The sequence below is a fragment of the Myotis yumanensis genome, unplaced genomic scaffold, assembly GCF_028538775.1.
Source record: "Myotis yumanensis isolate MYYU_CA2020_CCGP unplaced genomic scaffold, mMyoYum1.0.hap1 SCAF_19, whole genome shotgun sequence".
Classification (NCBI taxonomy): domain Eukaryota; kingdom Metazoa; phylum Chordata; class Mammalia; order Chiroptera; family Vespertilionidae; genus Myotis; species Myotis yumanensis.
In genome coordinates this window covers 14,182,661-14,199,829 of record NW_027223770.1, presented here as the reverse complement: position 1 = coordinate 14,199,829, position 17,169 = coordinate 14,182,661, and the positions used below count along the sequence as shown (strand labels likewise).

Here is a 17,169-nt window from a genome sequence, read left to right as displayed (position 1 = left end):
AGGGGGGGGGGGGGAAATCTGCTGAGGTTTTTAAGTTAAAGATCCATGATAAACAACTAGATTTTTGGCTTCCAAAAATATTGAAATAACTTACAGCTACATATTGGATTTGCTGTGCTATGTCCCTTAAATTGTAGCACTTTAAGGAGCCTTCCGGAGCGATTAATACACTAATTACTAGAGGTCACAAAAGCTATCATAACTGAAGTCTTCTTTTTTAATCTCCTGCTAGTTGCCTGATTACATAGTTCTCACAAGAATGCTGTGAGATCATCCTCATCTTATAGATGAAGACACCATGGTACTCAGAGGTTGGGTAAGTAAGTTGGCTGAGATCACAGAACTAGAATTTGAAGCCAGGCATTCTGACTCTAGAAACCATAATCTTATGTTGGACAATATCTTTTTCTTAGAAAAAGAGGAAGAAATAGCATAAGTCCCAGAACTTCTTTCTGGGAAGAAAAGCTACGTGCAGCGGGCAGGGTATGGTAGGATGGGGATCGCCAGGTATGTGGCCGGTGTGTCTGCCTCCAAGATTAACAAGGGAGTTAATCTTTTCATGTCAAAACATCTTGGCCCATTCCCGGGACGGAGAATGGTCAGCATTCCTGGGGCACACTCTCGAAGGGGGGGGGGGGGGGGTGTCAGTGTCCAGACACGGCGACCAGGTCAAAGTGCACCTTCTTTGATCAAGACAGAGCAGACACATGCCCTAACCGGTTTGGCTCAGTGAATAGAGCGTGGGCCTGCGGACTGAAAGGTCCCAGGTTCGATTCGGGTCAAGGGCATGTACCTTGGTTGCAGGCACATCCCCAGTACGGGGTGTGCAGAAAGCAGCTGATTGATGTCTCTCTCTCTCTCATCAATGTTTCTAACTATCACTCTCTCTTCCTCTCTGTAAAAATCAATAAATTGTATTAAAAAAAAAAAAAAGACAGAGCAGACATGATTTATATCTAAATATAAATAGTGGCCCACTATCCCCTCCCTGCCCCCATCACTTGCACTGAAGAGTATGCCAAACAGTGGGAAAACTATTCAGCTTTCAAATCGGGGAGAATGGAGAATGGTGTTGCTGAGAAGCAACTTTTTCTGCGGGGCTCCCGAATCCCGACCGATGTGAGCTGCGGATAAACTGCACCAACGCGGCGAGGTATCGAATTCTTCTGCAAACGGCCACCCCCACCCGCAAAAGCCTGGAAAAACCTATCATCGTTGGAATCAGAGCTGCTGCTCCTTAAATCATGCGCTTGTGTTTCGGGCAAAGCGACAGGGTCCCTGCTTTTTACAGCCTCCCCCGGAGATGCTGGCCCTCCAGCTCCGGCGCCTCCCTGGATGCACCTCCGGAAGCTCCCCGGCCTCCGCCTGGACGTCGGCCCAGCGCCCCCGGCCGGGCTGGAGGGAGGGGCGGCCGAGCGGAGGCGAAGAGGAGCGCCGGCTCCAGTCCCCCTTCACCGCGGCCCCGCGCGCGCCCTCCCTCGCGGGGGCTGAGGTTGGAGAGGAAGCGGGGAGGCTCCGCTCGGTCCGCACCGCGGCGCCCTCATGCCCCCTCCGTTCTTCTCCGCGCGGGGCCCCAGCGCGCCCCCTCCCTGGCCCTCGCCCCAGGAGAGGAGCGGGCGGCGCGGACGGGCCCGCGGGGAGAGGCCGCGGGGAGCCGAAGGGCCGGCCGCGGAGACCCCGAGCCGCGCGGCTCCGGGCGAGCCAGGGCCCAGGGCGGCCCCCGGGAGCGCGGCGGCCGGAAGCGCGGGCGCGTCACTTCCGGGCGGTGCGGTGGCGGCCGCTAGGAAGATGGCTGCGCCCTGTGGCTCGGAGCGGCCCGCCAACTCGCCGCTCAAAATCCCAAAGATGGAGGTGCTCTCCCCTGCCTCTCCCGGTGGCCTGAGCGACGGGAACCCTTCGCTGTCCGACCCGTCCACGCCTCGGGGCGCCTCCCCGCTCGGGCCGGGCAGCGCGGCGGCCTCGGGGGCGGCGGCGTCCGGGGGTCTCGGGCTGGGGGGCCGCAGCGCCGCCTCGTCCTGGGGCGCCCCCGCGGCCGCCTGCCGCGGCATGTCGTGGACGCCGGCCGAGACCAACGCGCTCATCGCCGTGTGGGGCAACGAGCGGCTGGTGGAGGCGCGGTACCAGCAGCTGGAGGGAGCCGGCACGGTGTTCGGCAGCAAGGCCCCCGGGCCGGCCATGTACGAGCGCGTGTCCCGGGCCCTGGCCGAGCTGGGCTACGAGCGGACCCCGTCCCAGTGCCGGGAGCGCATCAAGGTAACCGGCCGCCCGGCCCGGGGCAGCGAACCCGAGGCGGAGAGGAGGCGGGGAGCGGACCTCGGGGGCGGGGCCGGTCCCAGCGCGGGGCTCCCTCCGGAGCCCGGTGGGCAGTCGACTCGCATCTCTCTCGCCTTTTTCTTCTCTCCCTGGGAAGGGTTTTTTTCTCCCAGATGGCCGCCAGCCCGTAGGTTTCCTGAGTTTGAAGTTGGGCGTGCCTGCCGCCGCCCCTCTTTCTTGCCAATGGAAGGCGTTCCTGCGCCCGCAAGTTGCTGGTTTCTCCTCGCGCGCGCGGAGGGCATCCCCGAGCCCGGCGCCTCTCGCCCCGCCGCCGGGGCCTCGCTTTGTTCCAGGCCGAGGGGGCGCCCAGGCTGAGGTTACCCGGCGGGATTGAGGCCGGGTAGCGGGGTGGGGGCAGGGGCGGGGGGCCGGTGGGCCCCCAGTGTAGGGCTTCTCAGATGAGCGCGGTGGCACAGCCAGACGCAAAGCGCCTTCAGATGCCTGGCCTTTGTGCCGGTCGCCTTGCTTCTAACTGGAGGTGCTTTGGAGACTTGGAAAGGCTGGAAGGGAGCCAGGTAGCGCTGGTGCTGGTGCAGTTCGCGTGGCTGGAAGTTGGTCTAGAATTTGGAGTGTCCGTGCCTCCAGAGTTGGATTGGCTTGAGGCGTGTTTCTGACTTAGCTCCTTCAGGAAAGTCCGTTTTCCCCCGATTCTGTTGTTGTGACCAGAAAAGCGCCCAGTGTGCAGCTAGCTATATCCTTGTGCACGTGAATGTGGTTATCATTTTGCTGTTTTTACCGACTTTCCGCCTAGGCATTCCAGTTTGCATGTGTATTGTAAGTTGATGCGGAGTTGTGTTTTAGAGGCAAGTTAGGGCCCTCATCATAGGGTCTGCTGAAAGGTTCTGGTAGGGTTCCAGTCTTCGCTGAACCCCTTCTCCTTCATAGTCATGGTATCTCTGTACTTCTTTTCTGATAGGGGTGGCACTGTTTTCAGAACTCCTTGGGGCCGGGGGGGGGGGGGGGGGTAAAAACCAAGTAAGGACAATGGTAATCACCCTGAAGGTCCAAAATTTAAGAGGTCTTGGCTCAAGTAGTGTTCTTCTGGGGACATTGTTTCTTAGAAAATTTAGTCCAGAAACTAAGACATTTCAAACTTATTAACTGTTGAACCTGACACCCATTTCTCAATTACAAAATTACTTGATAACATGGACCTTTGGGTCTTATGACACCCCCCCCCCTTTTTTTAAACAGGAATGTCATAATGGCAGTTTATAGACAGGATTTGAATTGTGCAGGTCCACTTATATGCGTATTTTTTCAATAAATATAGAGTCGGTCTCCATATCACCAAGGTTCGCATTCCCAGATTCAACCAACCCTGATTAAAAACGGTATTTTATTTTTGCATTCCCCACCGTTGGTTGGTTGAATCCGCAGGTGCAAAGGGCCTACTGTAGTTGAGGTTTTGGGGAGTCAAAAGTTTTTTTCTGGATTTCCACGGTATATGGGGTCAGTGCTCCTCACCTCTGGGTTTTTAAGGGATCAACTATAGTAGCTAGTAGTAGCCACTGTTCTCTGAATCTCAGTCATTCTTTTATTCAAGGACTGTAAGGTTCAGGGGGGCAGAGTTTTTGCACTGTGCTGACTAGCTTCTATCTGTGAACTTTTCTTGAGTTTAAAAGTGCACCTTAGGCATTTGTGACTGTTTTAACTTGATTGATTTTTGCCCATAGAATTTCCCAATCAACATGGAAAAGTGTTATGTTCTCAAAAACTCACTGAATATAAACGTATTTATGAAATTGTTTCTCAGATGACTAGGAAATCTCTAGTTGGGTTGTGTCTTTGTCCAGTTATGAGAAACTATAACCTAAAGCAAGGAAAGGAGATTGAGCTTCTCTGAAGAATATTTTTTAAAGGATCAGTTTACCTGTCTCCAAACAGATAAGACCAAATTGACCTCAAGCTCTTAGAATATTTTGAGAATATGTAGATGATGATAATGGGTTCTGTGATCCACAATAGCAGTTGACAAGGAGGGCAGATAACTGTTAAGGGCTGTACTCCTTAAGTGACTTCAACCAAGGAACAGACTTCTTCATTAACAGTGTTGGTCTTTCCTGTCAGAATCATAAGCTCTGTAAGGGCAAGTTCTAGTCACTTATTCACTACTATATCTCCAGTGCCTACCACAGGGGTGGGGAACCTTGTTTTCTTCCAAGGGCCATTTGGATATTTATAGCAGCTTTTGCAGGCCACACAAAATTATCAGCTTAAAAATTAGCCTGCTACCACTAATAGATGTGTTTCTCTCACATTGATATTTCTGTCTTTCCCTCTCTCTTCCAACCATCTCTAAAAATCAATGGAATATCCTCAGATGAGGATTCAAAAAAAATAAAAAGCAATTTAAAAAATTAGCTGCTATACTAGGACAAACATTTAATTAACTCACCCATAATGCCTTGGCAGGGCCAGGCCAAATGATTTCGCAGGCCTTATTCAGTCCTCAGGCTGGATGTTCCCCACCCCTGGCCTAGCATATAGTAGGCTCTGGAAACATATTTATTAAATTCACCAAATAAAGTCTAAAGAAGAATTTTAGAAAGTATAAAAATCTAGAGCAGCCCTAGCCTGTTTTGCTCAGCGGATAGAGTGTCAGCCTTCGGACCAAAGGGTCCGGGTTCGATTCCGGTCAAGGGCACATACCTTGGTTGCAGGGTCTTCCCCAGCCTGGGCTATGGTCGGGGTGCATGTAGGAGGCAACCAATTGATGTGTCTCTCTCACATCGATGTTTCTGTCTTTCTCTCTCTCTTCCACTCTCTCTAAAAATCCATGGAAAAATATCCTCAGATGAGGATTAACAACAATAAAAAATCTAGAGCAATGTGACTTAAACTTTAGCCTAAAAATAGAGACTTTGAAACCCAGTTTGAAAGCTAAGCTCTGTCCCTATAGGAGACTTAGTATGAATTTAATTTTAAGCATAGAAGCAAATGTGGTCAGTGAAATCATAGCCTTACACAATTATGAGGTGGATGTCCCAAGTAATCCAGATTATGTTTATGAAAATAAAAACCTTAAAAAAAGTCTCAGAGAATCTCAAACCCCTGAAAGTAAACCTTTAGATTCCAGTTTCAGAAATGCCGATTTAGAACAGGTAATTCAGAAAAAAACTTTCATTTTATTGTTTTGATGAGACCTGCAAAAAGGAATTCAATAATCTCTTTTGCTTTAGATTTTACAAAATAGAAATAAAGTCGTGCAGTAAAATGGACTATGAGGAATTCTTAATCAGACTAATATAATGTGCTCACTTCAATGTGAATTCTGTCAGAGGCCCACAGGGAATATGTAGATAAGGAAAATGGCTCATCACAGTGTGTATCAGTTACATTTCTGATATGATGTATATGAAATATCTATCAAACTTCAATTATGAAAATGCTAATAATTTCTTCTAAGTTTGAAAAGAGGGAGGAGATATATAGTAACTTAAATTTGTTTTTTCAAGAAACTTTCCCCTAATCATAGTTTCGACATGTTGATAGCAGCTTTCATCTCATCATGTGAAGGCATCAGAAAGCTGGATTCTATCCCAGCCTCTTTCCCGACCACCTTCCTGAATAACCTAAAAGCACATCACTCCCCTTCGCTGGGCTCTGCCTCATTCCTCTTATGTATACACTAGAGGCCTGGTGCACCAAATTCGTGCACTGGGGGGGGGGGTCTCTCAGCCCGGCCTGCGCCCCCTCGCAGTCTGGGAGCCCTGGCGGGATGTCTGACTGACGGTAGTCAGACATCCTTAGCGCTGCTGTGGAGGCAGGAGAGGCTCCCACCACCACTCCTGCGCTCGCCAGTGGTGATCCCAGCTTCTGGCTGAGTGTCACTCCCCCTGTGGGACCACACTGACCACCAGGATGCAGCTCCTGCATTGAGCATCTGCCACATGGTGGTCATTGTACATCATAGCGACCAGTTGTTCTGCCATTTGGTCGATTTGCATATTAGCCTTTTATTATATAGGATTATTATATAAGATGGAAGTATTAAAATTGTAAACATTGAAATTGAATTAAGAGCTTTTGGATTTAGCTACCAAAGTACAATTTTTAAATACCAACCAAGTGATTATGTATATCTCTAAGCACATAGGATTTTAACTTAAAGTCAGATATACACATTTGTTTATTGCTGCAAAGAATTTCATTGAGAAGTCTGTCTGACATGTCGTTATTAATATTTGTTCAATCATTTGGATAAAATGGATGTGTTTGAGACTGTGTTGCTGCCTACGCTATTGTTTGGCTCTGATGTCTTGTTGCTTTTTGTTTGTTTGCCAGAAGAAAATTTGTCTGCTACCAATTCCAGCCCAATTTTGGAGCCAGGTAACAAATAGGGTTTTTTTTGTGTGTAGTCATTACATGATATTTTATCCTTTTGTATACTAGGCCTTTTCTTCATATCTCCATTCAGCAAATACTCGAGTGCTTAACTATGTGCAAGGTTGTCTGCCAAATGTGAGGCTGAATAAAAGAACTGTAATATACAGTCTGAGAGCTTACAATGCAGGTGAAGTTTGTATACATACATCAGAGAGTTAAAAGCTGTACAAGACAACACAAGGAATGGTATATAATGCAGGACTTGCTTAAGTGTCATTACTAAAATGCTTAGTGTCATACTAAAGCAGACAATAGGTGTGATGGCTTCAAAGGAGGGAGAGAGCACATCAGTTCATGCTGTAGTAGTGGAGAGATCTCTCTAGATTTGGAATTCATGAAAACATTCCCTTCTGAGCCACATGCTATATTCACACTTCCCTCGATTAATCTGATGCACTACAAAACTCATTCTCAAGTCCCATATTTTTGGGTTTTCTCCAACAATTTGCCTCTTGAGAGTTGGCTTTATGTCTTTGAAACAGATGTGTTCTTCTAGGTCTACCTGAAGATGAAATGCAAAGTGACTGCATGACCTAAAACACTTTTGCTGAATCAGTGCTGGTGGTCATCAGACCTATTTACAAGAGGTAGGCAGACTTCTACCCAGCAAACACAGTGACTGAATTTTTAGAGACATTGCTTAGATTTATTCATCAGTAATTGTCATAATGTTTGGAACAAATTTCATACTTTAGCAGACCAATCACAGTATAGTATATTTGATCTTTTTTTAATTAGTGTTATTTTTTCATCTTCACCCAAGGATTATTGATGAGAGAGAGAGAGAGAGAGAGGCACTTCAATATGAGAGAAGCATGGATTGGTTGCCTCACATACGCACCCTGACCGGTGATCAAACCCACAACCTTTTTTGGTTTACAGGACGATGTTCCAGCCAACTGAACCACCCTGTCCAGCCTAGTCATTATTTTTGAGAACCAATAGGGCAAAGGTAACTTAGACCCAAATGCTTGTTTCTGTATAAGCATTTTACTAGACTCTTCCCACCTCTGAGGACTTTTCTCTTGTGTTTGCAGACAAGACTTTTCCTTTGCATTATTGTTGAAATGTTTCCAAAAAATATGGTATACTATCAAATAGTTCATAAGAAAGATTTAGTCAGACTTGCTTCCTTCCATTTTTTACATATTCAGTGTCTGTTGTTCCCACGCCACTGTTATCCAAAAGCTTGTGTGTTTCAGTTTGCTTGTCTGTTAGTGAATCTGACGGGCTTGATGTGTATCTTAAAAGAATATAGTCACACACCCCATAACGACATTTCAGTCAACAATGGACCGCATATATGACGGTGGTATACCATTAGCCTATGTATATGATTAGTAGTAGTCGGCTGTAGTACATCCAGGTTTGTGTAAGTGCACGCACTCTGATGTTTTCACAATGAGGAAATCGCCTAACAACATTATTTCTCAGAGCGTATCTTCATCGTTAAGCTGCGCATGACTGTAGACTCAAACTACCAACCATGTACTACTTATATTTAGGCTTTCTGTTTTGGAGGTAAGGGATGTAACAAGCACATGTTGAAACTGGATGAATAGGCTTCCAAGTTTCATTTTAATTAATTTAATTTTAAATTATAAGTAGGCACATGTTGTTAGTGCCTACCATATTGAATAGTGTAGGAGGAAGCTTGTTATTCAGAGTATTAAAAGTCTTTGTATTATGAAAGGATTCGCTTGGCTACCCACAAATCTCTGGGGAGTTCAAGATTCCTTCTTGCACGCTCTGCCACTTTACCCCTGAGTAGGAGGAACCTTGACAGAAGTCAAGAAAAATGCTCCCCCATTCTAAGAGGAAGAGCTTTTAGTGCGAGGAATAAAATGCTGGGACCTCAGTTGGCTGGGCAGTGTCATAGTCTTGGTTCTCTAGGACAGTGCTGTCCATAGCACTTTCTGTGATGATAGGAGTTTCTATGTCTGCACTGCCCAATAGCCACTGTGCAGTAGCCACTAGCCATAGGTGACTGTTGAACATATGAAATGTGGCTAGAATGACTGTGAAACTGAATTTTTAACTAATTTTAAATATCCATGTGTGGCTAGTGGTTAATGTATTGGCCAAATTTTTTGCTCATGTATTCCCAGAAGAGTTTTGAAATCCATGTACTTTCTTGAACATTTTAAAGCTGAAATTAAAAATGTTTTCCTAATATGTTTGAAAGTTTACAGGATATAGAAAATGTTAAATCTTGTATGAGATGAGTAAGATGAGGATTAGCCATAAAATTTATTGAATAGTATACTCTGAATGTGGTGAGAAATTCATCCGAAGTTCTGATCTGTAGGTTCTATTAAATGTATCTTGAAAATGTTGATGATCAGACACCATTCCACTTACTTTTTTGTTTTGTTTTATTCTCACCTGAGGATGTTTTTTCCATTGATTTTTGAGAATGAAAGCGGAGGGAGGGGGAGGGAGCGAGGAGAAAAAGAGAAACACCAATGTGAGAGAGACACATCGACTGGTTGCCTCCCGCAGTCACCCCGTGGATGGAACCTGCAACCCAGGCATGTGCCCCTGAGATGTGTGGGGCCGAAGCTCTAACCACTTAGCAACACCATCCAGGACTCCACTTACATTTAAACGAAACCATATTACTAACCTACATTACTTTGGTTATTGTAAATTAAGGAGCCAAGCTTCACACCTGAAAAATGCAAGACTGGGAATGACAGGAACCCCTAAGGTTTTAAGGTTCCTTGATCAGTCATTAAAGAAGGTGTGTGGATACCCCAGCTGAAGACCACCGCTTTAGAACTCTGAGTGTCTTTCTTGACTGATTAGTGGGCCCTTGAATTCCACTGCCCTTAGGAAATGGAAAAGGTGTGCAGCTTAACTCTTGGCTAAAATCCAAGCTTCTGGGGGAGGGCTTAGAGATCATGCTCATTCCCTTTGATCACACGCGATTGACAGAATCATCTCGGGGTTTCTATACTAGTAAGTACTAAGGTCTGAAATAAGGACTTTGTTTTTTAATTACTTACCAGTACATATTTGGGTGCCTTCTGCAGTAGGTCCTCGGACTACAGCAGTGTACCACTTACCCTCACTGTGTCCACCTTCCGCGGAGAATCAGACCACTAACACACCAGTCACAGTACTGTGAGCAAGGTGTGTGTATTGTGTTGGCGTTAAGCTCGTGGTGCTACAGGTGCCCACAGGAAGGGCATCTCATAGGCTTTCAGGAGGTGGATCCTGAAGGTGAGGTGGGACTGAACTGGCAGAAGGGAGTAGAAACAGATGAGCAGTTGGGGTAAAGGCCCAGGGGCCGTATAACTTAAAATGGTACAAACTGCAAATTCAGTAAAATACATTTTGTTCAAGAATCCAAAACAACCCATCCAAATAATGCACCTGTTCCAAGCAGTTTATACACCATCAGTTGCTTAAAAGTCATGCCTTTCGCCCTAGCTGGTTTGGCTCAGTGAGTAGAGCATTGGCTCATGGACTGAAGGGTTCCGGGTTCAATTCCGGTCAAGGGCACATACCTCGGTTGCAGGTTTGAGCCCCAGCCCTAGTCAGGGTGTGTGCAGGAGGCAACCAATCAATGTTTCTCTCTCTGTGTCTCTCCCCCTCCCTTCCACTCTCTCTAAAAATCAATGGAAAAATATCCTTGGGTGAGGATTAATGAAAAAATAAATAAAAATAAATAAAAGTCATGCCTTTCAAATGAAGAAAAATTTGCCAAAGAGTGGCATTTGGTGAAGGTGTGACTTACAAGCTACAAATGAAAGGTTGGTGGTGTCATAAGGAAACATGTGGAAGGATGGGAAAGATAGTTTGGCACATAATAGTGCCATTTCCAGATAATTTGTATGTTTTGTTAAATAACATTTTTATAGTGTTGAATTGCAATCATGCAGATACCCATGAAACATCTCTTTCTGTAATTTCTGTACTAAAAGAAAAACCACAGCAGTGCACCTTTTTGAACATAAACAAGAATATATTTTACCCTGTGGCCTAGTACTCACAATATATATCTGTGTAACAAACAAATATCACAAAATAATAATGAATATAGCTCACACTTCTATAGCCCTCACTGTGCTGTGCACTGTTCTAGGTGCTTTACAAATATTAATCTATTTAATCCATGCAATGACACTATACTTAACTATGTTCAATACACTCTGCTATGTTCTAGTCCAGTGGTTTGCAAACTGCGGCTCGGCAAACCGCGGCTCGCGAGCCACATGCGGCTCTTTGGCCCCTTGAGTGTGGCTCTTCCACAAAATACTGACTTATGCGCATGGGCCACGAAGTTTCAATTGCACTGTACGTGCGCACCCGCACGTGGTATTTTGTGGAAGAGCCACACTCAAGGGGCCAAGAGCCGCATGTGGCTCGTGAGCCGCGGTTTGCCGACCATGGTTCTAGTCTATTTGAATACAGGTAATCTAGCTCCTGAATCACTAGGCCAACATAGATCCTCTTTAGTAACATAGTTATACATGAAAGCACCAACACAAGCTTGCACCTGGTAGCCCTCTTTCTCCACCACTGCCCCCACCCTCCTCCTCCCCAGTACTTTTCAGCACTGTGTTCTCTTTTCACCCCAGTCCCTCTGGTACCTCATCTTGCCCCAGCCCCAGAGTCTCTGTCTCCAGAAGTTCCTCACCTAAAACTGGTGCAAAGAAAACCTTAACAGATGGTTGTAACCGCTCCCTCTGGTACAGGGCAGCGGGCTTACTCCTTGGGGACTTGCAGCTCAGGGTCACATTGGTCCCCACACGGGGCGCACCCAGAAGATGGCAGGATGGAGGAGCTGGAGGAACTGGGGAAGGGGAGACAGGTTAAAAACTCACACCCAAGAGACCAATAGACACCCCCCTATACACACACACCAACTTCTACACACACACCCTTCAGTCACTCCATTTAACCCTCCTCCAACCTGTACACTCAGCCATCTGGGAGAGAGACCTGCCTGACCTCCCGTGGGGGGTGGGGGGAGGTACTGGGAAGGGTGTGCTTCTTACTTACCCCACACGTCAAGTTTTAAAGTTTTGCTGTCATGGCCCCTGCTTGTGCCTTGCTTGTCTTGCACGTTCACAGAGCAGCGGTAGGACCTGGAGTCTTTCTCCTGGAGGCCCTGCAGCCGCAGGGACACATTCCGGGAGGGCCTGGGGTAGACCAGGGACACTGCAGGTTGACTTTTGACCCCACTGATGTGCGCCAACACCTGGTGTGGGCATAACCCCTGCCCATTATCCCATGGCTGCACTGTGCCCACAGGCTCAGCCAATCTCCCTCCCCCAAACTGTCAAACCTCAGATGCCCCTCACCTGCACTGTTCCCTCTAACCTGTACCAGCTCCCCTTCTCCCTGGCCACTCTCTCTCCACCCCAGGTCCTCTTCGCCAGAACGGTTCTTGATCCCCTGTATATTGTCTCCATCTCCCACTTGGGGTGTTTAGAAAGGTGGTCACAGCCCACAAAATCAATTTCCCAACCCACTAATGAGTCATACCTTCAGTTACATAAAAGAGGGTTAGAAAATAATGAGGTGAGATCGATTTTTTTTCAGTCATTGTGCTCTGTAGACTTAAGGTATTAAAACTCCAGAAACATTAATTATATCCTGGTGAAATGTGTTATGCTATGTAGTTCGAGATAGCTGGAGCCTAGGGTTTGAGGGGAGAGGGTGAGAGGAGGTGGGAAGTTGTAGGAAGTGAGACTGGAGACATAATAAGCAAGAGATCAGATGATGTGCCAAGGAGCTGGGACTTCATCCTAATTATCGAGGAATTTTAAGCTAGAGAGCGGCATGGTTAGTCTTAGGTTCTAGAACTGGCTCTAATGTGGGGAATGAATTGGAAAGGTTAAGACTGGAAGCCGAAACCGGTTTGGCTCAGTGTATAGAGCGTCGGCCTGCGGACTGAAAGGTCCCAGGTTCGATTCCGGTCAAGGGCATGTACCTGGGTTGCGGGCACATCCCCAGTGGGAGATGTGCAGGAGGCAGCTGATCGATGTTTCTCTCTCATCGATGTTTCTAACTCTCTATCTCTCTCCCTTCCTCTCTGTAAAAAATCAATAAAATATATTTAAAAAAAAAAGACTGGAAGCCCAAGGATCATTTGAAGGCTTCTTGCAGTACTCTAGACAGGCAGTGAATAAAACAGTGGTGATGAAAATGGAGAGAAGAGAACCGATTTCAAATGTATCAATATCCGGGGGGCTGCTGGGAGAATCTGAAAATTCAAATTTATAGGATTTGTTAGATCTTAACCTGTCACAGAATTCACTGTTTGCTGCTGTACCAACTCCCACAGGATTCTCTGTTGTGTCCTCAACGATCATCACAATACTTCAACGTTTTTAGAGCCAGTGAGATCCAACTAAACACCATTTAGAACAGCCCTGCCTCTGTTACCTCTAGGAAATATCCTCTACAGACACTTGCATTCTGATCTGCGCCCCAGGCTTCAGAAGTGATCCTCCTGCCTTTTTTCTCTTTTTTAACATGGTCAGAGGGCAGGCACTAAAATTCAGATCTAAAGTTTCAGATGTTCATTGTCTGAGGGCACTCTGAAGCACATGCTCATATCGCCAGGCTAAGGGAGGATAGCAGTCCCTGCCCCCTGGGGAAGGTTATAAGTGTAATGTTTAAAAATGCTTTGAAAAACGGGAGGAAAAAACTTCTTGAGCTTCAAACACAAAGACCAGCACCATAAAGAGCTTTAGATTTTAAACAATTGATTGTTAGGTACTTCTTAAATTTATTTCTGTTGTGTGCTGTTAGGTACTTTTTAAATTTATTTCTGTTGTGTGCTTCATGCAATGTGTTCTGCTTGCTCTTTACATTGCAGAAACTTTATTCACCGTTCAAAATGAAGGCCTCATGGTTCTGAGCCTCATATGCATATGTTACAAATTATCTGGAGTTTATAATCTATGTGGAGTCTTACTCCCTATAGTTCTGAATAATTGAAAAGTGCCTGCATATTGGAAAAAGACATCTATTTAAATCTGTATAATACTTACCTCATTTTGGGAGGGGCCTTGAGAGCCAATGGAATTTTTTTTTTTTGACACTAATGGAATTTTTTTTCCCTTGGCAAAAAAAAAAAAAAAAAAAAAAATCAAGTGAGTGTTATCTTGTCACTTGGTGGCTTGTGTTATTCCTTAGGAAAATGCAAACCTGTGTTTATTCTCAGACATTTTAGGCATAACAGCCATCATTTTTTTTATATATGTGTTCTCAGCTTGTATTCATAAATTACATATTTCAAGCTACCAAATAACACTTCATTCAAAATAAATTGATACAGTAGAATGGAAGTTATTCATTTAGATGTTTTCTAGTTGCATTTTCTCAGCCTGTGTAAGACTACTTTGTTGTAATAGCCTAAATTTTTGAAACTCACTCTATTGCTTCTCTACTATCTACTTTCAGATTACTTCATTTATCAAAAAACTCAATTATGTTTGTAATTGATATTAATAAAACCAGAATAAAGTCTATATCTACCCCAAACTGCTTTTATTATTATTATTATTTTGAATCTGAAAATACCTTTCTCTAAATGGAAAGGTCTGGTTTATGATTTAGAAAAAAGAGTATGACAGGTTAGAAAGTACTCGAGCTTGCCCTGGCCACTGTGGCCCAGTGGTTAGAATGCCAGCTTGCGCACTGAAGGGTTGCGGGTTCGATTCCCAGTGAATAGCCCTGCCCTCGTTTGGGAGGCAGCTAGTTGATATGTCTCTCTCACATCGATGTTTTTCTCTTTCCCCCTCCCCTCCCACTTTCTGAAAAGCAATGGAAAAAATATCCTCAGGTGAAGATTAACAACAACAAAAGTACTTCGATCGTATATTGGATCTCTTAACTGCCACATACAATCTTAAGGAATTTTTATTCATTTCACTTATTCATTCATTCATTTAGCAAAAATCTATTGGGCCACTTTGGCATGCCAGGCATTGATTTGGGTGCTGTGGATACATCAGTGAACAGAACTGGAAAAAAAAGAATAACTGCCTTCAAAGACTTTATATTCTGATAGAAAACGATATGCTACTTAAATTAATTCACAACAATTAACACAATTAGAAAGCCCCTTAAATATGATATTCCTTGATATCAGCTTTATTGACCTTAGAAAGGTCGAGTTCTCTACCTCACATTATGCACAAGAAATAGAAATACATTTGCCTTTGCTTTGATAAAAATTATTTACATGATTTTATATTGTGCCTTTTTATTATGATACGTCCAGTTGTCCCTGAGGTTCATCTCACCAAGGGCAGAGTGCAGCACTGTTAGAATTCATTCACTCGTTAGGTGATGAGCACCCCTGTGCTGGGTTCCTAGGTTCAGCCTTTAGCAAAACCAGGGAATGTGCCCTCTCTCTCCTGCAACTTAGAGAACATAGTTAATAGTTGGAGTAGAATAGACTAGTTGTGCCAATTTTTAAAAATATTTTTATTGATTTCAGAGAGAGGAAAGCAGAGGGAGAGACAGAGACATCAATGATGAGAGAGAATCATCGATTGGCTGCCTCCTGCATGCCCCCTACTTGGGATTGAGCCCTGACCAGGAATGGAACTATGACCTCCTGGTTCATGGGTCGATCCTCAACCACTGAGGCACAGTATAAAATAATATTTTTATATAAATAATATAAACCACATTAAAAATGAAGAAGAAAAACCAGTGGAAGAATTTAACTTCATCATAACCACATATTCATGAAGCATTTTTTGAAAAGTGATGGTGACTTTTATTTTATTTTATTTTTTAAATATATTTTACTGATTTTTTTACAGAGAGGAAGGGAGAGGGATAGAAAGTTAGAAACATCGATGAGAGAGAAACATCGATCAGCTGCCTCCTGCACACACCACACTGGGGATGTGCCCGCATCCAAGGTACATGCCCTTGACTGGAATCGAACCTGGGACCCTTGAGTCCGCAGGCTGACGCTCTATCCACTGAGCCAAACCGGTCAGGGCGGTGAATTTGATTTTAATTCCAGTAAATTTCCATTCACCAAAAAGTGAATGAGAGGTCTACATGCTTTTTGTTGTAGTGAACTCTTAAGAAAATATATGGGGCATTCAAACTTTTTCTTTGATTCATGCTGAGTTTTGCCTGCCTCTTGCTTCTTGAGAACACATTGCCCAGTAAGCAAGGTCAAATCCTCACTCTGGATTCCTTTTTCCGTTGTTTTATGTCAGTGTTTTAGTCGCCATATTCCTGCCAAGACTATAAACCTTTGAAAATGGTTAAATGATTGCTTTTATCTGTGAATGAAGAAATATGACCAAAAAGTTGAAGAAGCTGTGATGATATAGCCAGGTGTTTCTGAACCTTGAATAATAATGTGTGAGCAAAAACATGTATATAACAGTGTTACTTACTATGTAACAAACCTAAATCTATAGTTCTCACATGTTATCAAATAAAAACAACTTTATAAAATACTTTAAATATGAATAAAATACAAATAAAATCAAGTTAGTATTCCTTTAGTATTGGAGGACATGGGCTAGCTGGAACCTGTTTACTTTTCCAAACAAGATCTTGATACTGAGTGCTGCAGTTAGGTTTTTCGAGTTTGTTATTCCTACCATTAGCTTTATGATAAAACTTTGCTGCTAATTTTTCTCTACTTGAACTAACCTTTATTCATAAGGCACCTTGGTCTCCATATTGTGTGACAGTTACTTTTGTAATAATAATAGCTAATATTTACGGAGTGTGAGCTATTGGGCAGACACTGTTTTAAATGCATTACTTATATTTTTCATTTAACGCTCATAAGCCTATGAATGAGGTACTGTCATTAGCCTCACCTTACAAGTGGGGAAGTTGAGGCACCAGAGCGATTAATTTGTCTAATGTCACAAAGCTAGTAGATAGGGAAGCTAAACTAAGCAGTCTGACTCATACTCTTAACTACTTGGTCTCACATATTGCTCCCTTATCATCAGCACAACTTTATTAAATTTTGACAATTGAAGTAATATTTTGGCAACAGTCAGAGCGTAAACAGTCATAAATGCAACACCAAGATCACATAGCAACACCCAGATGGATATCATTATGTTCATACATGTTTTGTATCATAGAAATGAAAACATAAATTTTAAAAACGCTGGCAGCCCTGGCCAGTGTGGCTCAGTTGGTTGAACGTCATCCTGTGAACCGAAAGGTCGCCGGGTCAATTCCTGGTCAGAGCACGTGCCCAGGTTGGGGTTTGTGTGGGAGGCAGCTGATCGATGTTTCTGTCTCACATTGATGTTTCTCTCTCCCTCTCTCTCTCTCTCTCTCTCTCTCTCTCTAAAATCAATAAAAACATTTTAAATAATAATAAATAAATTATTGCAGATAGTTCATGGTGTCCTAAAATAACAACTACAATGAGATAAGAAAACAAAAAAAATTTTTTTTTAATAGAAACTAAAATAATAAATACAGTGAGAAACCTTGATATGG

At 44.2% G+C, this 17,169-nt stretch overlaps 1 protein-coding gene across 6 annotated transcripts in view; it reads left to right on the top strand.

Moving 5' to 3' along the window:
* The first annotated feature begins 1,770 nt into the window (after positions 1-1,770).
* The window catches only part of MSANTD2 (Myb/SANT DNA binding domain containing 2), a 35,182-nt gene continuing 19,783 nt past the window's right edge, over positions 1,771-17,169 (top strand). For 5 of the 6 annotated variants that reach the window (XM_070399325.1, XM_070399331.1, XM_070399329.1 and 2 more), the window contains exon 1: positions 1,789-2,253. In XM_070399325.1, coding sequence (XP_070255426.1) covers positions 1,789-2,253 — 465 coding nt within the window. Of the gene's footprint in view, positions 2,254-17,169 lie in introns of all 6 variants that reach the window. The other variant, XM_070399324.1, reaches the window with a different exon arrangement.